Raw genomic sequence first — 23887 nt, 5'->3', positions numbered from 1 at the left:
TTAATCTTTGGAAAATTTAGCTGGGGTCCGCACCGCAGATTCCCCTCGGAATCCCGCCAGCCTTACTGTCTTAATGTGATGTCTCGTGTGCCTCTGCTCAAAGAATTGACTTGTCAGTTCTTTGAGAGTAGAGCAGAGGCACGCAAGACATCACATTGAGACAGTAAGGCTGGCGGGATTGTGAGCAGAGCAGAGGTCAGCCTGTTGTAGGTCTGACTGGTTGTTCACTGGTGGGCCCCAAGGATAATTTCCTCTGGTGGGCCCCAGGTACCCCAGTCCAACACTGGTAACTACAGACTATTTTACACAACGTTCTTGTTGACATACATGTAACGTTCACGACGGGACACTTGCTTGAAAGCCAGGCTTCACCTTCCTGGAGATATATTTAACTCTTAATGAATGCTGATGCGGCTTTATACTGTGGGCAATAATGATCTTTAGTCTATGAATTAGTAATGATATTTAACCCCTTGACAGTCTATGAACATTGCTGCAGTCTATGAATTGTCAAAGGGGTTGTCAGTGCTGTAAGTTCTCCTTGGCACATACAGGACATCCTAGTCCATTACCTGTTGACAGTCTATGTGCTTGTTATGTTAGGTTCACGTCTCCTGTTTTTTTGCCCTACAGCAGCAGCATACATCAACGTATCCAGTGGAAAGTTAAGTTCCTATTACACGGGCCGATGGAGGCCCGATAACAACTGTAAACGAGTGCTGATCTGCTAGATCGGTGCTAGATTACCTGGCCTATTACATGGCCCGATAATCATTCAACAAGGGCTGCATGGACATCGTTACTGATGTCCTTGCAGCCCTTGCTTAAACTGTATACATTACCTATCCATGCTGCAGGGCTTCTCTTGCACTCTGCTTCTCACCGGGTCCCGCGCGCTGCAGCTTCAGAGCGGCCTGTCTCAACTAACAAACCGGCTGAGCGCGCAGGATCGGGGGAAATACAAAGGCCAAGAGGAGCCCTGCAGCATGGATAGGTAATGTATATAGTTTGGAAATCGTCAGCTGCCGGCCACGCACTGCTATTACACGTAGCGATGCGCGGTTGGCGCCCAACAGTTATAGGTCCAAACCTATATAAATGATCAACCGATGATCGTTTTCATCGGCTGATTGTTATGTTTATTACACGGAGCAATAATCGGCTGGATAGGGCCGATTCGGTCGATTATCGTTCTGTGTTATAGGGACCTTTAAAAGTGTATTTAAAGTCTTCTACCATACACCTACTTTTTTTTTTATGTATCTATTGCATAGGCCATTCATAGACAGCGGTGTTAATAGACATTCTCCATCTTTAAAGTGTCACTGTCGTTTAAATTTTTTTTAGCAGAAATCAATATTACAGGTGATTTTAAGAAACTTTGTAATTGGGTTTATTAGCCGAAAAATGCATTTTTATTTTGAGAAAGCAGTTTGAAGCTCTCTCTACCCACCGTCTTCATGGTTTTCTTTGGAGAAGGGAGGGGTGGAGGGAGATGAGGCATCAAAACAGGACAACAAAGAGTTAATTTACAGCTACATCACCGGGCTATCTCCTCTGAAGTCAGCACTGACCTCTGAATAGTGGCTGTTACACAGGTCTCGCTGTGAAATCCTTTGTTCTCTGCTGACGACTAATCTCCCTCCTCCCCTTTCCATAGAACTATTGATTTCTGCAAAAAATAAAAAATAAAATACGACCGTGACACTTTGAAGTCAACCACCCTTTTAGCATGCTTTGATAAAAATAAGGAAAAAAGGATAACATTAGAGATGAGTAAACCTGGAGCATGCTCGAGTCGATCCGAACGTGAACTTTCGGCATTTGATTAGCGGTGGCTGCTGAAGTTGGATAAAGCCCTAAGGCTATGTGGAAAACATGGATATAGTCATTGGCTGTATCCATGTTTTCCAGACAACCTTAGAGCTTTATCCAACTTTAGCAGCCCCCACTAATCAAATGCCGAACGTTCGGATTCGGATCAACTCCTACCCGAACCCGGTTCGCTCATCTCTAGATAACGTGCCTTATAAGCAAAATGTACACTCATAGGACACACTTTGTACATGTGTTTTGCTACAGATACGTTGTTTTGAATGTCTAGGTACTTTTTTTTTAGGTAAAGGATGTACACGTCTGAAGCGAATAAAAAAAACTAGATATGAACCTAGTCTAGAAATGTGCAAACTTACTGTAAGTTCAGGTTCGTCTGATCCCAAACTCTCTGCATTTAACTTCTCGGGGCTAAAGAAGATGGATGCAAGCCTAGGGCCACCTGGAAAACATGGATACAGACAGCCCTGGGGCTACATTCATCTTTTCCAGCCACCGGGAGTCAAATCTTGAGTGTTCGGAAGTGTCGATGAACCCAAACTTACTATATGTTTACTCATATCTTGTGCTTGTATATTGGTCAGCAAGTCTGTATTGATAAAAAGCCGAACACCTAGCAGTCTCTCGGTGCCAGGATTTCAGTGGTCTTACAGTATAAACTACTGACCTGCTCTACAACAAGTACAGAGATGTATAATGTTCCTACTGTCCACCCGCTACATAAAATCATACAGATGGCTGCATTGTCAGATCCAAACCCGGGATTCTAATAGTAACAACTCTCTGGAGTTAATCCAGCAGAAAACAGACTATTTAGGACAATATTTCATCACCCTGTTAGCCGCTGGCGCTATATCAATATGAAGCCGGGACAATGAACTGTGTTCTACCTGTTCTTCTGTGCTTTAGGAGGATTCTGGGCACTGACCAATGGACACGGATAGTTCTAGGTCACTTGATTTGTTTATAAACAGAGCCTAGATGTTAAAGATTTACCGGCGGAAAAATTAACCATTAATTTATTAGCGAGAGCGTATTGTAATGTGCTCAGACACAACTCTTTCTGTGTATTCAAAGCTAGGAGAAAACTGTTGCGGTTTCTTGTTACTTTTAGGCCTTTATTAATAGTAATAATAACCATTGTATAAAAAAAAAACCTGCTGCACATTATATGCTGGCTTCTTTAGGGGGGTGGGGACTAATTTAGAAGATTATGAGGTGTGTAAATGGATGGGCTTGAAAATCTTGTTTTTATAATGTGAAAATTTATTTGTAATTACTTGAAATATTAAAGAGGTAGTGTGGTGTAAAGCATTATTTCACTAATGGCGGCTGAGCAGCTGATGACGCACTAAAGGGGGGACGGCATGAGGGAGGGCCGGAGCCGTCCGTCCGGCCTCCTCAAAATGACATGATCGTCCCAAAATGGTGGCCAGGGTTGACGGTGATTCCGTAAGTATAGTGCATCACGCTTCCGGGAAGGGAAAGGGGGCCATTTATTATTATTATTATTTATTTATAAAGCACCCTTAATTCCAGAGCGCTATACAATAGAAAGGCAACAGGCAGGAACAATACAAGATCAGAAGACATTACGTGACGGCAAAAGACAGACTGGTACATGGGGGAAGAGGACCCTGCCCGCGAGGGCTCACAATCTATAGGGTATAGGGAGAGAAACAGGAGGTAAAGTGCAGCCATTCAAGTGTGATGCAGAGTTATTGTATGTTGTAGCCTAGTTTGAAGAGATGGGTTTTCAGGTTACTTTTGAAGGACATGATGGTGGATGAGAGACGGATGTGTCGGGGTAGCGAGTTCCAGAGTATCGGGGAGGCTCGGGTAAAGTCTTGGAGGCGGTTGTGCGAAGTACGAACAAGGGAGGAGTGCAGACGGAGGTCACTGGGGGATCGAAGGTTGCGTGAGGGATGGTAGCGGGATATCAGGTCAGAGATGTACGGAGGGGACAGGTTGTGGATTGCCTTGTATGTCATGGTCAACAATTTAAAGTGAATACGTTGGGCAATGGGGAGCCAGTGGAGGGATTGGCAGAGGGGAGAGGCTGAGGCAAAGCGAGGGGAAAGGTGGATTAGTCGGGCAGCAGTGTTAAGGATAGACTGGAGGTGATCAAGGGAGTTAGCTGGAAGGCCAGAGAGGAGGATGTTACAGTAGTCCAAGCGGGAGATAATGAGAGCATGTACCAATAGTTTGGTGAAGTCAGGGGTGAGGAAAGAGCGGATTCTGGAAATGTTTTTGAGATGAAGGCGGCAGGAGGTGGTCAGGGCCTGAATATGTGGTTTAAAGGACAGGGCAGAGTCAAAGGTGACCCCAAGGCAGCGGACTTGGGGGACAGGGGACAGAGTGCAGCCATTGATAGTGATTGACAGATTAGAAGGCGGGGTGGAGCGAGATGGGGGAAAGATGATAAGTTCTGTTTTGTTCATGTTGAGTTTTAGAAAACGGGAGGAGAAGAAGGAGGATATGGCCGATAGACACTCTGGAATCCTGGATAGCAAAGAGGTGACATCCGGACCAGAGAGGTAGATCTGAGTGTCATCGGCGTAGAGGTGGTAGCTGAAGCCATGAGACTCTATGATATGTCCCGGGCCAGAGGTGTAGATGGAGAAGAGAAGAGGCCCAAGTACAGAGCCTTGGGGAACACCAACAGTAAGGGGACGAGGAGAGGAGGTGGTGTGGGAGACGCTAAAAGTGCGGTTGGAGAGGTAAGAGGAGATCCAGGAGAGGGCTAGGCTAGTGACACCAAGGGATGAGAGGATTTGTAAGAGGAGAAAATGGTCAACTGTGTCGAAGGCAGAAAAAAAGTCAAGGAGAAGGAGCACAGAATATTGGCGCGAGGTTTTGGCAGTCAGCAGGTCATTAGCCACTTTGGTGAGGGCGGTTTCTGTGGAGTGGTGGGGGCGGAAGCCAGATTGCAGGGAGTCAAAAAGCGAGTTGGATGAACAATGGGAGGAAAGTTCATGGTAGACATGTTGTTCCAGGAGTTTTGAGGCAAAGGGGAGAAGAGAGATGGGGCGGTAGCTGGATAAGGAAGTAGGGTCAAGCGATGGCTTTTTGAGGATGGGTGTGATGGTTGCATGTTTGTATGGAGATGGGAAGACGCCAGAAGTTAGTGATAGATTGAAGAGATGGGTTAGTGCTGGGATAAGTGCTGAGGAGAGGTTGGGGATAAGGTGGGATGGAATTGGGTCAAGTGCACAGGTGGTGAGGTGCGATGCGGAGAGTAGTTTGGAGTGATGTTCTTCTGTGATGGTGGAGAGGTGAGTTAGTGGGGACGGGCAGTAGACAGGCATGAGGGGGGGCTGAGGGGACTGTGAGGTGAAGCTTACCCTGATGTCATCGATTTTCTGCTTGAAGAATGTGGCGAAGTCCTCAAAAGAGATGAGGGATGTGGGGGGTGGCAGTGGGGGGCAGAGAAGAGAGTTGAAGGTGTTAAAACAGTTGCCTAGGGTTGTGGGATAAGGAAGATATGAGGGAAGAAAAGTAGTCCTGTTTAGCAGAGGTGAGGGCAGATTTGAACTCAAGGAGTGCTCTCCTGTATGTTTGGAAGTGTTCCTCAGAGTCGGTCTTCTTCCAGCGCCGCTCAGCAGCTCTGGACACTCTCTAGTTGTTTGGTTAGGTCGGTGTGCCAAGGCTGTCTGTTCGTGCTTCGTATTCTCTTTTTCGTGAGAGGGGCAACAGAGTCGAGGGATGAGGTTATTGTGAAGTTGTAGAAGGTTGCAGCTGTGTCAGTGTCATTCAGAGAGTGTATGGTGGAGAGAGGCAGAAGGGAATCAGAGAGTGTTTGAATGTTGAGGTTTCTGAGGTTGCTGCGAGGGTGGGCCATTCACTTAAATAACAAATTACAATGTTGTATAACTTTCTAATGTGTGGTATTTAGTAAAATAATGCTTTACACTGCACTACCCTTTTAAAATAAAGATAATTAAAAAAATAAAATAGGTCAAAAGTATTTTTGAAGGGACAAGTACATTTTTAGGCTGTGTTCACACAAAGTAATGAATTTGGGAAACAGCCGTAGTGGTCATTGAATGTTCAGAATTCTTTAGTTCTATTGATTTCAATTGAATAACAGCCATTGGCGTGCGCACAGTGTATTAACTACAGCCGTTGTTTAGTGCGACTGTACAAAATAATTAACATTTTTCTACAGCGGCAGTTCGCAAAGAGGGGCCGTAGAAAATAAACTGTTCACACGCTGTGGCCGTTCTGCCAGCTGTAGTGTGAATAATAGTCAGTGGTTAAATGATTTTTGTTAACACCCATAGGGTGTATATTAGTGTTGTTAGCCATGTCAAGTGTTAGTGTATATTAGTGTTAGCCATGTCAAGAATATGTGGTCAGTAATAATGATAAAGCCCCCCTGTACCACTGCACGAGGTGCTGTAGTATTCAGCTAAAACACAGGACTAATCCATCTGCCAAACACTGGAAAACAAATGTTGCTTCACGCGGCGGCCGCCTTCCACCATCTCGGGCAAATAAGGGCAAAGTACAAGCAGGAAAAAATTATCAGAATATTCTATTTTGTTAGGATTTAGGATATTGATAGGAAGGTAGAGAATGGAAATGGACAATATCCTGAATATAGCCAGTGTCCACACAAGCTTCTGAGTTTTTTCACTTTTTTATTCTTTTAAAAGTGTAGGAGGAAAAGGTAAAAAAGGCTTGTACTTGCTTCAGCTGTGGATCTCCCTGGAAAGTCCCATGTCGTGTCTTTCTGCTGACAATTTTTATACACTGTGGGTTAGGGTATGTTCACACTACGTAATTTCAAGTGGAGTCACACTTGAAGTTACACCTTTCCCATTGACTCAATGTGAATTCTCACATGCAATCTGCGATCTGCCCAGACAATTGGCATGTCAGCTCTTTAGGCGGATCGTAGATTGCACAAGAGAAATCCTATTGAGTCAATGGGACAGACTGAACCCGCCGTGCGGACTCCACTTGAAATTCCGTAGTGTGACCATACCCTTATAATTCTATTCAGTGGGTCTAATCCAATGGGACTACCTAACACTGTTTTCTCACAGACTTGAATTCCGCATTGGAAAAATTTCTTTTAAAATCAATGGGAGACGGATTCCAAGGAAGAATCTATATGCAACATTTGCCAAGTGAACATACCCCTTATAGTTTTACCTTTACCACAATTTCCAATATTATCTAACATTTTGTGCCCTGTATGACTCTCTGCTATAAAACTTTTTTTTTTTTTTACTCAAGATAGGTGAAATGATATATATAAATATATGTAACAACATTTTATTATATTTTTTATAGGTAAATGGGCAATAAATCTGCACAGATTAAGAGTGTCGAGTGACTCAATCAGTTTTCAAATCACTCTTCATATGTTCAAAACAGGACCGTAGTATATTTCAACATATCTACATTGAGCAATACAAGACAGGTGCTGACCTATGACATTCACAAATTAGGTAAGTACCTGAAAGGACAATGGAGAGAAAGGAATAAGAAAAGAAAGGGGGGGGGGTGTAGTCAGTAGCACCCAGCATCATCAGAAATAACAATTGCACATGCGACCATCTGAAGTGCACAGTTGCTAAACCCCAAGAGTATTTTCAGTCACTCCTAAGTACCTTGTGGTGTTACATAATGGCTCCACCAACCTGTTTGCTTCTTCAGGAGTATAATGTGAAACAATACATGATTCCGTCAATGTTATGTGTTTCCAAACAATATAATGCATTAACAGTGTATATGAGTGATGCATTAACTCACATTAGACATCATGCTTCTTGACGACTTCATGTTTCGAGGGGCAATGCCCTCTTACTCATGCATTCAGGTGGAAAGGTGCCAAGCCCACTAAATACTGACATATATATTAGCGGGCTAGGCACCTTCCACCTGTACACTTGAGTAAGAGGGCATTGTGCGGCAGGGGAAGCCTCCTAGATGAATGAACACGGACCCTGTCATTGTATGCTCTTCGTACAATAAAAAGAAGTCAAGAAGCATGAAACCTAACTGTGAGTTAATGCATCGTTCATATACACTCACCAACTGATTGAATTATATTGCTCAGAAAGCATAACATTGACTGTGAATGCCAAATGTCTAGTTTCCTTGGAGCACTTGTGATAAGACTAATGTTCACATGTATCATGCCATTTTTTCACAATTTAATTCTTCGCTTTAATCCTTTAAAGGGGTAGTGTGGCGCTAAACAATTATTCACAAAATAACACACATTACAAAGTTATACAATCTTGTAATGTATGTTATGTATGTGAATGGCCCCCTTCCCCGTGTTTTCCCCCACCCAAGCCAGACCCGGAAGTATGGTGCATTATACTCACGCATCTCGTGTCGACCCCATCTGCCATCTTGGGACAATGACGTAGTCTTCGGTAGGCCTGCCGAACCGCTCCATTCGTCCCTCATGCCGGCCCCCCTCTGCCGCGTCATCAGTAGCTCGGCCGCGATTGGCTGAGCATAACTGTGCTCAGCCAATCGCGGCTGAGCACAGTTATGACGCGGCAGAGGGGGGGGCGGCATGAGGGATAGATGGAGCGGTTCGGCAGGCCTACCGAAGACTACGTCATTGTCCCAAGATGGAGGACGGGGGTCGACGCAAGATGTGGTAAGTATAATGCACCACACTTCCGGGTCTAGCGTGGGTGGGGGGAAACACGGGGAAGGGGGCCATTCACATACATAACTTACATTACTAAGTTGTATAACTGTGTTATGTGTGTTATTTTGTGAATAATTGTTTAGCGCCGCACTACCCCTTTAAGGAAACTGGATTTTGGGCCTAAGAACTGAACTGGATTTGTGGCCCTAAGAAGAGCCATAGCGCTTTTGATTTGATCATCTACAGGGCTGGTTGCGGTGTCACGATCGTGGTAGCCCGCCTCTGCAGTTAATGGCTTAAATGTATGCCGTGTGTCATTTAAGGTATAGACTTCCATGGCATACATTTACGTCCATAGTTGTTAAGAGTTTAAAAAAAGGAAAAAAAAAGCCGTCCCCTTTACTTTATGATGATTATCATTTCTTTTAAAATTCAACAGCTGTGTTAAATGTGAGAAGTCTGGTTAATGCAGGTGCAGAGTACAGGGAACGCACTGGTGTCTTAACACTCTTGTCTGGAACTGAATAATAAAACAGACTTGAGGTTGTACTGTCTCCTGATATGGTCCTGTACTGCAGAAAGAGGATGTTAAAGGGGTAGTGCGGCGGTAAAAAATTATTCACAGAATAACACACGTTACAAAGTTATACAACTTTGTAATGTATGTTATGTCTGTGAATGGCCCCCTTCCCCGTGTCCCACCACCCCCACCCGTGTACCCGGAAGTGTAGTGCTTTATACATACCTGATCCGTGCTGACACGCGCCAATGTGTGTTATTCTGTGAATAATTTTTTACCACCGCACTACCCCTTTAATGGACAGATCCATATACCATAAATCAGTCTTATACCCTTGCATTTTGGGCGTGCTGTTACACGCTGGGGATATAGGCGGTAGACTGGGAACTCAAACACATAGATGGTATTGTGAATTAGCTTAAAGGGGTATTCCAGGAAATCTTGACTTTTCCCCTATCCACAGCATAGGGGATAAGTAGGAGATCACAGGGGTCCCACCTCTGTATTCCCCCCCCCCCCCCCTCCCCGATCTCCATATCTGGCCCTGACGGCTCTGTTATGAATAGAGCCGCAGGTATGGCGTGTGACCTGTGGCTCTATTCATACCTATAGAGCGTCAGAAACCGCCAAGTACAATGGAAGAGTGATGTACTTGGCTCTTTCTGTCGGCTCCATAGGAATTAATAGAGCCACAGGTCATACGCCGTACCTGCGGCTCTAGTCATAAGAGACAGGAGGGGGTACACATCTCCTACTTTTTCCCTATCCTGTGCTGTCCTTGAATACCTCTTTAAAGAATGTCTTCCTCCATCTTTCTCCCACCACACCTGACCATATCTCATCCCATAAGAATATTATAATATAATCCAGTATCTTGAACTATTGTCTACAGTTTGGTAAAACTCTTTTTCAGATCAATAATGAGCTCTATACAATTTAGCCAGTGAAACGGCATGAGGGTGAAAGGACTAATAAACAGGCTGTCAACGGGTTTGACGTGCAGGAGAGCATTCAGAAAGGTAACTTACTATTTAGTGTTAAATGGACATTGTCATTTCAGACTTTTTTTTTTTGACTTGTCCAAGTTTTCATCAGTTGGGATCTGGGTGTTTAGACCTCCACAGATCATTAACCCCTTAAGGTCAAAGCCAATTTTCATTTTTACGCTTTTAGGCTGGGTTCACACTATGTATATTTGAGGCTGTATTTGGTCCTCATGTCAGGTCCTCATAGCAACCAAAACCAGGAGTGGATTGAAAACACAGAAAGGATCTGTTCACACAATGTTGAAATTGAGTGGATGGCCGCCATATAACAGTAAATAACGGCCATTATTTCAATACCACAGCCGTTGTTTTAAAATAACAGCAAATATTTGCCATTAAATGACGGCCATCCACTCAATTACAACATTATGTGAACAGAGCCTTTCTGTGTTTTCAATCCACTCCTGGTTTTGGTTGCTATACAGCCTCACAAATACAGCCTCAAATATACATAGTGTGAACCCAGCCTTACTTTTTCCACTTTATGTTTAAAAGACCATAGCACTTGCATTTTTTCACCTAGAGACCCACATGAGCCCTTATTTTTTGCGACACCAATTGTACTTTGCAATGACAGGAATTGACTGAATGACTGAATTTTACCATAAAATATGCTTACCGGAAAAAAATCATTTGCGCTGTCAAATTGAAAAAAAAAAGGAATTTGTTTTCATTTCAGGGAGTCGCCCTGGGGTAAAACTGACTTGTTATGCATGTTCCTCAAACCATTGTTAACAAATATATGTTCCTTAAAATTGTTCTATTCCCCATACTTATAGCGCTTTTATCCTTGGGTCTATGGGGCTGTGTCAGGTGTCATTTTTTGCGCCATGATGGGTTCTTTCTATCGGTACCTTGATTGCGCACATGCGACTTTTTGATCGCTTTTTATTACATTTTTTCTGGATTTGATGCAACCAAAAATTTCGCACTTTAGAATTTTTTGCGCTTACGCCGTTTACAGTGTGAGGTCAGAAATGTGATAATTTAATAGTTCGGGCGATTACGCGAGCGGCGATACAAAATATGTTTGTTTGTTTATTTATAAAATGAGAAAAGGGGGGGGGGTGATTTGGACTTTTATTAGAGGAGGGGATTTTTTTATTAATAAAAAAAACATTTTTACATTTTTTTTTTTTTTTTACTTTACCTAGAAGTCCCCCTGGGGGACTTGTATATATACAGCACTGATCTCTCATAGAGATCAATGCTGTGCATATACACAGCAAAGATCGGTGATAGATTGCTTTGGCCTGCTGCAGGCCATAGCAATCTATTGCCGAGCCGGGATCAGCGTCATTGCTGAAGGACAGATCTTCCCCTCGTGATCGCATCGCGGGGGGGGGGAGATCCGACCCACTAAACACCAGGGATACACGGAGCTAAGCAGCTAAATGCAGCTGTCAGGTTTGACAGCTGCATTTAGAGGCTCAATTAGCCAGTGTGGCAACGGGACCCGTGCCGGCTAATAGAGGCGCTCCCCCGGCCGGAAGCGTATCAGATACATCATGGGTCGCTAAGGGGTTAAATAGACCTAGGAGAAGTGCCCAGCTAAGCACTTCACTTACCGACACGCAGCCTTGTTCCGTCTTGCTGCAGGAGGGGGTCTGTATTGTAAATCAGAGTCCGTCTTCTGCAGCAAGACTGATTCCACAGCGAGCCGGATGATTGGGGGTCTAAACACCCACACCCCAACTGATCAAGGTACACATTCAGTGTGAGAGGAGTTCAGGGTTCTAGAGGTAGTATAAAATCAGATTGCTGTGGTCCCAGACGTTGGACTGACAGCTATAGGTATTAGTGCAGATACCCCCACTAGGAAGATTGCAAGCCCTACTTCTCAGTGCCTGTCTAGTGACATCACGCCAGCTACTGTGTAGGCTATGGCCCAGATTTATCAAACAGTATAACATAGAAATGGGTGTAATCCGTTCACAGCAACCAATCACAGCTCAGCTTTTATTTCACCTGAGCTTTGATTGATTGCTGTGAGCAGTTTCTGTTTTACATACTGGCCTTTTTGTTAGTTGCTAAAAGATGACTACTATTCCATTAGCCGTAACCCACCAGTTCTTTTGTCAAATTTAGGCTTTTTACACTCCCGTTATGGTTTCTTCTACAACGGAGGCTCTGATGGCAGAATCAAACAGAGGTAGGTAGTGAGACAAGAGCAGACACGTGCTAAGGACAATAGTGTGTGTTACAGTGTTATTTCCAGGATAACCCTTTTGACTCCAGCTGATTCAGCTTGTTACCTGTGTATGGGGATGAATGGAGCATCAAGTGGTTGGTGATACTTTTAGTTTAGGTTATATATATTTTATCAACAAAACACAGTAATCACTGAACTCAAAGAGAACAGTGAAAAAAACTCCAATGAAGTACTCAATCAAGAGTCTCCACTGATGCCCACCAAAATTTAAATATGCAAAACAAGAATCCGAGGAGTCTCGGTTGCGAGTCTCAAAACACGGGATAGCCAGATATCTCTAGCCTGTTGCCACAGGATGCCTCCATGATGGGGAGAGCACCACAACACCCAGGGGCCACCCTGATATTTCCCTATTTATGTTCCAATACTCGCAACCGAGTGGGACTTAAAGGAGAAGTCTGTCCAAAATAATTTTTTTTATGTTATTACTTATGGAAAGTTATACAATTTTCTAATGTACATTAATTATGGTAAATGCTCATATACTGCTATTTCCCTTAATTTAGTGTATCAGGAAGTGTTAGAATTATCTCTGAAGCAGTGACGTCACGACGAAAGGTGTAATTCCTATGGAGTGTCCAGCAGGGGGCGCTCTATATATAGAAGTCAATGAGTACCATTGATTTCTATATATATATATAGTGCGCCCCTGCTGGACACTCCATAGGAATTACAGTGTATGTAATGTAATGTTATGCACTGTACTTTTGTGACTTCATGAATACATTTATGGAATACTTTGGGGAGCAAGTGTCCTTGCTCCCCAAAGTATCCCATAAATGTATTCAATGAATACATTTGCTGGGCACCGAGCAGGGAGGGAGAGAAGTGCCATCTACCTCCCCCCTCCCTCCCTGCTCGGTGCTGGGAACATATACAAAGTACTACTCCCCCATGATCTGCAGATTATGGGGGAGTAGTACCTTTTGCTATCCCTATCACCGCCTGCGCCGCCGCCACCACCGCTCACACAGGGGCTGCTTTTCATGCCGCTCCCCCTCCTCCTCCCGGCTTCAAACTTACTATCGCGCCGCTGACTCCCCTGCACCCCTCACTACCCGCCTGCTCGCCCCGTTCCTCACACTATCTGGCCGCTGCTCTCTGCTCTTGCATGCCGGCCACGTCAGCGCGCCCCCACCCCGGCCGGGGACAACAGGAAGCGCTGTGCTCCCGGCCGGGGTGGGCGCGGGCTGACGCGGCCGGCATGCAAGAGCAGAGAGCGGCGGCCGGCCAGATAGTGTGAGGAACGGGGCGTGCGAAAAGGCGAGCGGGTGGGTAGTGAGGGGCGGCAGGGAATCAGCGGCGCAAGTTTGAAGCCGGGAGGAGGATGGGGAGCGGCAGGGGGCATGAAAAGCAGCCCCTGTGTGAGCGGCGGCGGCGGCGCAGGCGGTGATAGGGATAGCACAGGTACTACTCCCCCATAATCTGCAGATCATGGGGGAGTAGTACTTTGTATATGTTCCCAGCACCGAGCAGGGAGGGGGGAGGTAGATAGCACCTCTCTCCCTCCCTGCTCGGTGCCCAGCAAATGTTTTCATTGAATACATTTATGGGATACTTTGGGGAGCAAGGACACTTGCTCCCCAAAGTATTCCATAAATGTATTCATGAAGTCACAAAAGTACAGTGCATAACATTACATACACTTTAATTCCTATGGAGTGTCCAGCAAGGTTGCACTATATATAGAAGTCAATGGTACTCATTGACTTCTATTTATAGAGCGCCCCCTGCTGGACACTCCATAGGAATTACACCTTTCGTCGTGACGTCACTGCTTCGGAGATAATTCTAACTCTTCCTAATACACTAAATTAAGGAAAATAGCAGTATATGAGCATTTCCCATAATTAATGTACAATAGAAAATTGTATAACTTTCCATAAGTAATAACATATAAAAAAAATTATTTTGGACGGACTTCTCCTTTAAGGGGCTATTTATCAGGGTGGTGTGGTGCTCTCCCCATAATGGAGGCACCCTGTGGCAACAGGCTAGAGATATCAGGCTATCCCGTGTTTTGATACTCGCAACCGAGACTCCACGGATTCTTGTTTTGCATATTTAAATTTTGGGGGGCATCAGTGGAGACTCTTGATTGAGTACTTCATTGGAGTTTTTTTTTACTGTTCTCCTTGAGTTCAGTGATTACTGTGTTTTGTTGGTTGGTTTGTCATTGCCCCAACTAGCCAGAATCCTACTCTACACTGACGAGGGGCAAATACCCCGAAACGGCTGTCTGTGGATGGAAGCCTGCCTTGGCAAGCCCTTGTCATGATCGCAATACTCGTACCTTGAGTTAGACATTGACAAAAAGGGGCCACCCTGGTATTTCCCTATTTATGTTCCAATACTCGCAACCGTGTGGGACTTAAGGGGCTATATATATATTTGATATTTTATAACCTTTTACATTAAATCTTTTTTAACAGATGTAGTTGCTATAAGCCCTTGAAGAGTGCACACATTTTACATGACTATAGAATTGATCTCATGCCAATATTCAACACTTTCTCTGACATTACATATGTATACTGTAGGTCTTGTTTTTTTCTCTTTTTTAGACATTTTTACAACTAAAATGTACTTTTTTTTTCCCCACAATCCCTGGCTTTAGGTAGAAGGCATAATGCCTCCGCCTGAAACTTAACTACAGCAATCAAATGTACAAGGTAAGTTTAAAAAGTATAAAAAGCAGAACACTGGGTTAACAACAAAAAGAAAAGCAGTACTAATCTCACTGATCCTGTGTAGCGCTGACGGTGTGTGGATTTCAACAGATCCTCATTCAAAGAAATAAACACTCACCCAACTAATCATTGGCCACAGTGCTGACACTAAACCTTTAAAGGGGTTAACCAGAGCTACTAAAACATGGCCACTTTCTTCCAGAAACAGCCCCTACTCTTGTCTCCAGTTTGGGTGAAGGTCTGGCAACTTAGTTCCATTGAAATGAATGGAGCCTAATCGCAAACCACTCCTGAACTGGAGACATTAGTTGTGTTGTCTTTGGAAGAAAGTGGCCATGTTTTTAAGTGCCGGATAACCTCTTTAAGCCTGTGATTTGCTCAGTGGGCATTCCTTGCGTCAAGACAAGGACAAGTTTTAAAGGTACAAATGTAATGATGTCATCAGCAAGTTATAGATTATTAGCATTATATACAGCCAAGCATGGTATATGTGTTAAAGGGGTTGACTACTTTATAGTAAAATAGTTCAGTGTATAGTATTAGTAAGTGTACTTACTGGCAGCAGCTCCCTATGTACCTCATAGAGCTAAAATCAGACTCCTCTCCTCCAGGCTGTCCTGCTCTGTGGTAAGGCTTTCCATAAGATGTTCAACATGGAGCAGCATGTGACCATGCCCTGCCCCCAGTATCATCCATAGGCATATACAGGCTCAGCAGTGGACACTGAGGGACGGGGCATGGTCACATGCTCCTCCGTATCGACCATCCTATGGACAGAATCGCCCCAGAGCAGGACAGCCCAGCCTGGAGGAGAGGAGTCTCATTTTAGCTCTGAGGTACACAGGGAGCTGCTTTCAGTATATACAGTGACTACTCTAATACTGTACACTGAGCTATTTTACTATAAAGTGGCCAACACCTTTAAATCAATCACCTCAAATGTAACTCCACATACATCAATGCATTTTTTCTAAACTTTGAAGAATTATTCCTGAGATTGTCGTTTTTATCATTCCAGGTGATATAAAGGAAATCTTTTAATGAGCAATAATTATCAACACATCTTCTCACATTGATTACCACTGCTGGGACTTTTTGTCCACTGCTTAAATACTCGTGGTGCTCGATTTAATAAGTGGTGAGTGCTTGGAGTTTTTTTCTTGGGTCATTCTAGGTGAATTTTAAAGGGGTACTCCAGAGGGGAAAAATTCTTTCAAATCAACTGGTGTCAGAAAGTTAGATAGATGTGTAATTTACTTCAGTCTTCCAATGCATAGAGCTGGGCTGGTGCATGGCAAAAGTTTAGGAGTCCTCACTTTTAATGACAGGCCGTCAACCCCTTAATGTACTATAACCCCTTAAAGAGGTTACCCAGCGCTATGAAAACATGGCCACTTTCTTCCAGAGACAGCACCACTCTTGTCTTTTTAAGTGAAAACATCCAGTCTGCACAAATATGATACTAATAAAAAAAGAGCAATTTTAATCATAATTATTTGCAAAATAGAAAGTTTTTTGTTAAAAAAAAATTGTAAAAATTAGAAAAGCTGTGACGTATAGAATAAATATGTATAACATCAGTTTTACCGCATTATGTAGACATGGAAACATCCCAAAAGTTACCAAATTGCATTTTTTTTCAATTTCACCCCATAAATAATTTTTGGGTTCTATCAAACATTTGAAAGTAGATTGAGAGGCGCCATTACGAATTACACTTGTTCCTGAAAATAATAAGCCTTCACCTGGCCCTGTAGATGGAGAAGTAAAAGTTTAATAGCTCTAAGAAGAAAAATGAAAATTTACTTGGAAAATGAAAATTTACTTGGCCATTTAGCCTATTTGGGGCTGTGTCATTAGGGGGTTAATATTTCATTTGCAGCTGTAAGAGGGAGAAGCCACAATCCTACAAAACACAGGTTTCTAACTTGTGGCAATTTAGCTGTTGCAAAATTACAGTTCCTATCATGCCTGGAAAGCCAAAGCCACACTAACAAAAAAAATAGTTGCATGCTCCAATACATACCACATTACAAATGTTTTTGCCTTAAAGGCATTATTTACAAGACCAACGAGTGCACTATGGATAGGCAGTTTGGGCCAGTGCCCTACCATCTGGCCTTGTGCTTAAGCCCTAAGCCTATTGTGTAGATGTAGTTATTTATTACCGCTATATTGCACCTCTAACTTTTTTTGCCCATTTGATTAACAGATCATTTTCTCTTCCAGATTCAATGGATTACATGTGTCCAACAAAAAACTTTAACTTGGAAATGGACCTGAAAATCTTAAGTATCAATTGCCAACCTGGAGATGTTCTGATAAAATTCCGAGGAAAATATATATCGGATTCTGAATTTGACTATCATATATTACAGAAGGAAATACAACTTGTTAACAAAAGCAGCGAGGACGTTGACATTGGGCAGTTTTGTCTGGCGCAAGATAAACCTCATGGAGTGTGGCACAGAGGAAAGATTTTGGACAAAGTCAATCAAAAATTTGAAGTTGTTCTGATAGATCAAGGCGATGTCATCAAAGTTCCCTCCCCACAAATTGCTTCGGCCACTGGCGAATTGTTTGTCCTCCCTCCGAAAGTGGTCAATGGGATCATTTCTAATTTACTTCCACTTGAAGAAAAGTGGACCTCAAGAGCCATAAATTATTTTACCACTTTGATTGGTCAACAGCTTCATGGAGTTGTGAAGACTTTCTTACCTCATCAAGTTATTCTTCTAGAAATACCAAAAGTCATAACCTACTCAGTCGAGCTCAGTTTGGCAAAGTATGTTGATTCAGGGTCATTTTGCCTACTTGTAGAGATCCTGCACAAATTCCCAGCAAACTCTCATGGCAAACAAATGCCAGATTTGCTTCAACAAAAAGAAGTATGTTCCGATGTCACTCTTTCAATCCCTGATGGTCTTCCCCATTTCAAAAAGATACTAGATCATCTAAGACCTGAAATTTGTGTCAATACCATGGAAAAAATAAAAATTTCTGCTGCTATAAGCCCAGATCGCTTTTTTTGTCATATACTGTCATGGCAAGTAGAGTTAAAGAAACTGACTGCCTCTATGGGCACACGGTATGAAACTGCGGTAAAAGAAGAAAGTTTCACACCAAGTAGTTTTGGAGTACTTTGTGCGGCTAAGCGGAAGGATGGCTTGTGGTACAGAGGAGTTATCCAGAAGATAGTCTCCTGTAATGACGTGAAGGTCTGGTTTATAGATATTGGTAGTAGTGAAACCATACCATCATCCAGTATGCAAGGGCTGCAACCAGAATTCTTGTCTTTACCCATGATGGCTATCCCATGTGCCCTATCTCTGGATAATGACCATATAGAAAGTGTTAGGAATGCACAGCTCGCTCTGTTTAAAGAGGCCCTGATGGGACACATTGTCATTGCTCATATTGAAGACTTCCGCAGTGAAGAGCGCCTGTATTCTGTATCCTTTTATGCCAAGGACTTCGAATTCAGCTCAGATTGTCATTTAACAAACACTCAAATTCCACTTTTTTCTCCACATTCGTATATAAGCATCGCAGAGCCATTTATTGACGAGAAATGTCAAAGCCTCGCTTTGTCCGAAACATCCACTTCCTTTGAGATGGAATACGATGACATTGTTTCCTACACATCAATGAAAATGGACTTGGAGTCAGTCTATCTCGCTTTTGTTGAATATGTGATAAATCCTTCAAATTTTTGGATAAGGATTGATGAAAGTCAAAAGGACTTTACAGAAATGATGACAGAGATAGCAGAAAAGTACAACAAATGTGAACTTACGGATATGGTTTTGCAAAATCCTAAACCTGGTCAGCTTTGTTGCGCGCTTTATGCATTGGATGGTCATTATTACAGAGCCGTTGTTACCGGAGTGCTTACGTCACACATTTCTGTTTATTTCATCGATTTTGGCAATACAGAGACAGTTCCTTTCTATGATGTAAAGATGCTGTTGCCACAGTTCAGAGTTTTGCCTGCCTTAGCAATCTGCTGCACTTTAGCATATGTCTATCCTATTGATGGTGTGTGGACGAAGTTTGCCAATGACCTTTTTAAACAAATCGTGAATGGGAAAGCTCTTCTTTGCCATGTTCTTGCAAAACAAAAGTGCAAGTATGTGGTGGAAATGCGGCTTGCTGAGAGCTCCAAATCTTCAGATATTGTTAGGCTTTTGGTGCAAGCTGGCTACGCAGAATTCTGGAAAGTGGATTTAAATTCCAACTCTGTAAATCTGGGCTGTCAGTCCTCGAATAGTAACAAAAAATATAAAAACAGTGGAAAAATTAAAGGAACTATGTCTGCGAACATATGCTTAACTAAAGATGTGTGCATATCATTGGGTGCTTTGTCCTCAAGACTTGACCCACCTGAACCAAAGTACTCCTTTTGTGCACCAGCAAGCAAATTTACTGTTAGTTATAAACAACAGGTATTCAAGCCCGGGGCTGTTTTAGATGTGAAATGTTCTCATGTGGACTCGCCAGCCAGTTTCTGGTGTCAGTTGTCGAATAGTGGCTCCAAATTAAGCTCCTTAATGGATGAAATGCAGAATTTTTACAGCTCTTGTGACAGCCTATACCAACATGGGCAAGGTGCTTGCGCTGCAAAGTCCTCCAGCACTGGCAAATATTATCGAGCAGCCGTTGTGAAATATATATCGCCTCATGAAGTTCACGTTATTTTCATTGACTACGGGACTACTGAGAAGTTGTTGATTTCAGAACTTCGTGAAATAAAACCTCAGTTTCTTAAATTAGAAGGCCAAGCTTTTCGATGCTGTCTGAGTCAAGTGTTTTCTCCTCCTTCTGTTCACCATGAGTGGTCTGCTGAGGCACAGGAGGATTTTAAACGTCTTGTTCAGTCTACATCCGATGTGATGAAATGCACTATAGTTGCAATGTTCAGTAGTGGCTCTGAGGATCTCTGTAACGCAGTTAACCTAGAGACCCGCTTTGGCAATGCAAACAAAATATTGATGGACAAGGGTCACCTGATCTTAAGAGAGAATGTTCTACCAGTTCAACTGCATACATTTTGCTACTCCAGTTTTGACCTCAAAGTAGGAAGTAGAGAAGATGTATATGTGACTTTTATATACAATACTGGAAGATTTTATTGCCAACTTGCAAAAAATGAAAAGATCTTCAACATGCTGGTGAAGAAAGTAGCTAAAATAAGTGAAACGTTAAAGCCAGTAAATAACACACATGATGTCTGCCTTGTTAAATACTTTGAAGATGGCATCTTTTACAGGGCATTTACATGTCCCGTGGAATCCTCCTCATCGTTCTTGGCATTTTTTGTAGATTTTGGAGATAGCCAACTGGTAAAAAAAAGTGAGTTACTTCATATTCCAGAGAACGCTCATGATCTTTTGTTTCAGCCAATGCAAGCTATTCCATGCTATCTAGCTGGTATGAAAGAATCCCTTCTTACAGTTGAGGCCAAAGCCTGGTTTGGAGAGCAAAGTGTTGGTAAGCTGTTAAGTATGGTTGTAGTGGCGAGGGACAATGAAGGGCAGCTGGAGGTAGAATTGTACCATGGATCAACCTCCATAAACCAAGAAATTCAACAGTTAATGGGAATTAAACCAACTATGACGATAAACAAGCTGAATATTTGTGAAGACTCCAGCACTATCAAAAATCACCATAGTTCAGACAGTATTAAATCTTCACCTTTAGATATAATGCAAAAATATATTCAGTCATCATGTGTTGAGAAATCTGTTGAAAATACCAATAACAAGAACCATTTGTGCAGTCGAAAACTTGTAAAGGCTGATGATCTTCCTCAGATATTTCTAGAAGCTGATACCACCTGTGTTGCCTATGCTTCCCATATAGACAGCCCTTCTAGTTTTTTTGTGCAACTTGCCAAACAAGAGGAAGAGATCCTTCAGCTAGTTGAAGAGCTCAATAAAATGTCATTCCAAGTAATTGATAAGCAAGATATTGAGAGAGGTCTCGTAGTTGTTGCCCAGTATCCAGAGGATAATGCGTACTATCGAGCAGAAATTAAAGACGTTCTTCAAGACAGTCTGTGTGTTGAATTTATTGATTATGGTAATGTAGCAAACGTGGATTCTTCCTGTATTTTCATTATTCCAGAAAAGTTCTTAACAGTTCCCAGGTTAAGTTTACCTGTTTTTCTCACTGGTGCTCATAAACTTCAGAGCCGTACTGAGTGGAGTAAAAATGTTACAAAAATGTTTTCTGAGAAAGTCAATGGTGAAAAGCTCGCTTGCAAGTTTTTGCGTAAGCATGGCCGTCAGTGGGAGGTTGGTATCGCCTTAGAAGGGAAGTTTCTTTCAGAAGAACTCATTCAAAGCTTTGAGTGTTTTTCTAAGCAACCTGCTACGGTAACCAAGGATAGTGTTCCAAAATCAGACCTTGATTGTCCTAAAAGCACAAGTGGTGAAACAACTGTCGATAAAAGCATTCACGGACTTCGTACCAAGTCATTGAAGCCTGGTCTGATAGAAAAAGTCAAAAACATTTGTCTTTCAGATTTTGGAACATTTTTTATCACTTTAGACAATTTTTCTGAGGAGTCTGAATTAAGCTTACACATTGCTGCTGCTGTCAAGCAGGTTGGTAACCAACTTTTAGTTAAGGATATATTGGAGGGAATGGTTTGTCTGGCAAAATCTGAAAAGATGCAGGAATGGCTCCGTGCCTCGGTTGAAAAACTCATTCCAAGTACAATGGAGATGGCAGTATTTTTTGTTGACCACGGTGCACGTGAAGTGGTCAACGTGGACTGTGCCAAAATGCTCTCTTTGGAAGCACTTTCTATTCCTAAGCAAGCAATTGTTTGTAAATGGTCCGGGACTGAACAAATTGATGAAAGTGTGTTGAAAGCACAGCTAAAAGTCATTTTGCAGAAAGAAGTTCAGATAATATTTTTGGAATTTTTGGAGTCTATAAGTGCATGGAAAGTTGAGATATTAGTTGACGGTCTTTTACTTTTGCATTACCTTCAAAGTGTACACAGCTTAGCTGATAGAAAACTTGAGAAAACAAAGTCTCAATCGGAAGTTATCACATCCCAAATTCCAAGAATGAATCTAAAATATTTAGAGGTGTGTAATGGAATTGTTAGTTCATTTCACGACCCCTCCAGTTTTTTTGTTCAGTTAGGGGACTCTGTAAGCATAATGGATGCCTTATTACAGTTAATGCAAATGCCAGAAGATCTTACCCCTATTGCCTATGATTTCTTAAAACCAGGTTCTCCATGTCTCGTACAGTCATTTGACAAACAAGAGTGGTCCAGAGCTGAAATAATAAGCATTAACAAGGACTTTATTCTGCTGTACCTGATTGACCATGGAGTTGACAAAATAATACCTTACTCAGATTATGGAGAGCTGCGAATGATTCCAGCTAAACTTTCTTGCCTTCCAGCGCTAACCTACCATTGCACACTATATGGGGTTATGCCAGTCGATGGAAACTGTTGGTCCAAAGACACCATCAGATATTGCATTAATTTTGTTCAAAACAAAGATTTGATGATTTTACCAATTAAATCTCTTGGCAGAAATATTTTGGAAGTATGTGTTTATGGTCAAGGAAATCTGGCTCATAATTTAGTTAAGAAAGGGCTCGCTAAGGAGCAAACTGACAATCCTTCAATTTCCAAATAGGGTCTATTTGTAATAACGCCTACTTCTTGGTGTTTACCTAGTAGAATTTTATTTATTTTTTGACAGCCGATGGGCCAAGCCCTAAATCTGATGTCAGTAGTTTTAAAGAAGAAACAAAAATTGTTGGGTTTATCTAGTGTTTCTCCTCCCCCCCCCCCCACCCCTTTAGTTTTGATGATGTCACTATAATAGCCTGGAGTATTTGTCTGGGGCAGTTGCCTAATTTTGTAATAACATTTTTGTAGTTTATTTTATTACCTATTAAACACAAAAATTACAATGTATATTCAAAGGGAAACACCCATAGGTCTAAGCTAAATTTTTAATTTGAAAGGGAAACCAATCATCAACCCATTGCTGAAGGAAAGCTTGCTTTGGATATACCTTGTAGCAATATTTAATAGCTTTAGTTTACTTCTTTTCCAACAAGGCACATCAGTCATTTATTTCATGTGACCCATAACGTTTCTTAGACGTTTGAGTGTATCCTCACAGATTAGTTATCTTTCTACACGTTACCACACACTAATAGAAACTGCATTTACTTTCTCAGGAAAGGGGAGACTAATTTAGACCGTTTTTTTTTTTGTTTTTTTCCCCCTTTTGTTTGATTTGTCTAAGTTTAGATCTTTCTTTGTTAATTGGAAGTGTGAGTGTGCAAAGATTCTTTATTGTATCACTACTGGTTATGTACATAAATTATGTAATGAAATGTACACACTTTAAATAAACTGTTCAAGTAGGAAAACAGTAGAATGTTGAGTGCTTCATTCATTATATTGTTACTTTTTATAACTGTATGTCCTTTATGGGAGTATCGTTTACACTTTTTTTTTTTTTTTTTAAATTAGAGCCAGATATTAGCTTCTACAAAATGCTAAAGAGAGAGGGAATAAAAGGGCAAACTATTATTGGGTATTACCGCATCTACATAGAACCTGTATTCCAACATAACGGTTACTACAAGCTAAATCACTGTCTACCCAGTCCTCTTCTCCCGGCACATGCGCACAAGCAGCCTTGCTTCCAGCTTGCTCAGCCCTGATATCTGTGTACCTGATATCTGTGTATGTCTATGTTGTTTTTTGGCTGTTTTTTTTTTCTATTTTTTTTTTTTTTTGGGGGGGGGGGGGGGGGGCGCTCCGGAGTACTCCTTTAAGTTTGAGAATTCTTCCAACTGCAAGAGCGAGAGGAAGAATCATTTATTTTTTTTATTCTTTCAAATCAACTGGTGCCAGAAGGCGTCAGAGATTTGTAATTTACTTCTATTAAAATGATCTCCAGTTTTCCAGTACTT

The 23887-nt window shown here is 42.2% G+C and overlaps 1 protein-coding gene across 6 annotated transcripts in view; it reads left to right on the top strand.

Annotated features, from left to right (window-relative positions):
- The window catches only part of TDRD15 (tudor domain containing 15), a 119120-nt gene extending 95780 nt beyond the window's left edge, over nt 1-23340 (top strand). For all 6 annotated transcript variants that reach the window (XM_069973112.1, XM_069973107.1, XM_069973111.1 and 3 more), the window contains exons 2-7: nt 7135-7292; nt 9889-9994; nt 12110-12177; nt 14855-14905; nt 15942-16061; nt 17153-23340. In XM_069973112.1, the coding sequence (XP_069829213.1) occupies nt 17158-22590 (5433 nt within the window). In that variant the 5' untranslated portion in view covers nt 7135-7292; nt 9889-9994; nt 12110-12177; ... (1 more) ...; nt 15942-16061; nt 17153-17157 and the 3' untranslated portion in view covers nt 22591-23340. The remainder of the gene's footprint in view (nt 1-7134; nt 7293-9888; nt 9995-12109; nt 12178-14854; nt 14906-15941; nt 16062-17152) is intronic.
- The last annotated feature ends 547 nt before the right edge of the window (nt 23341-23887 follow it).

This window comes from Dendropsophus ebraccatus, chromosome 6, assembly GCF_027789765.1.
Source record: "Dendropsophus ebraccatus isolate aDenEbr1 chromosome 6, aDenEbr1.pat, whole genome shotgun sequence".
Lineage (NCBI taxonomy): Eukaryota > Metazoa > Chordata > Amphibia > Anura > Hylidae > Dendropsophus > Dendropsophus ebraccatus.
The sequence above is the reverse complement of the archived record's forward strand: the minus strand, read 5'-3'. Positions and strand labels throughout refer to the sequence as shown.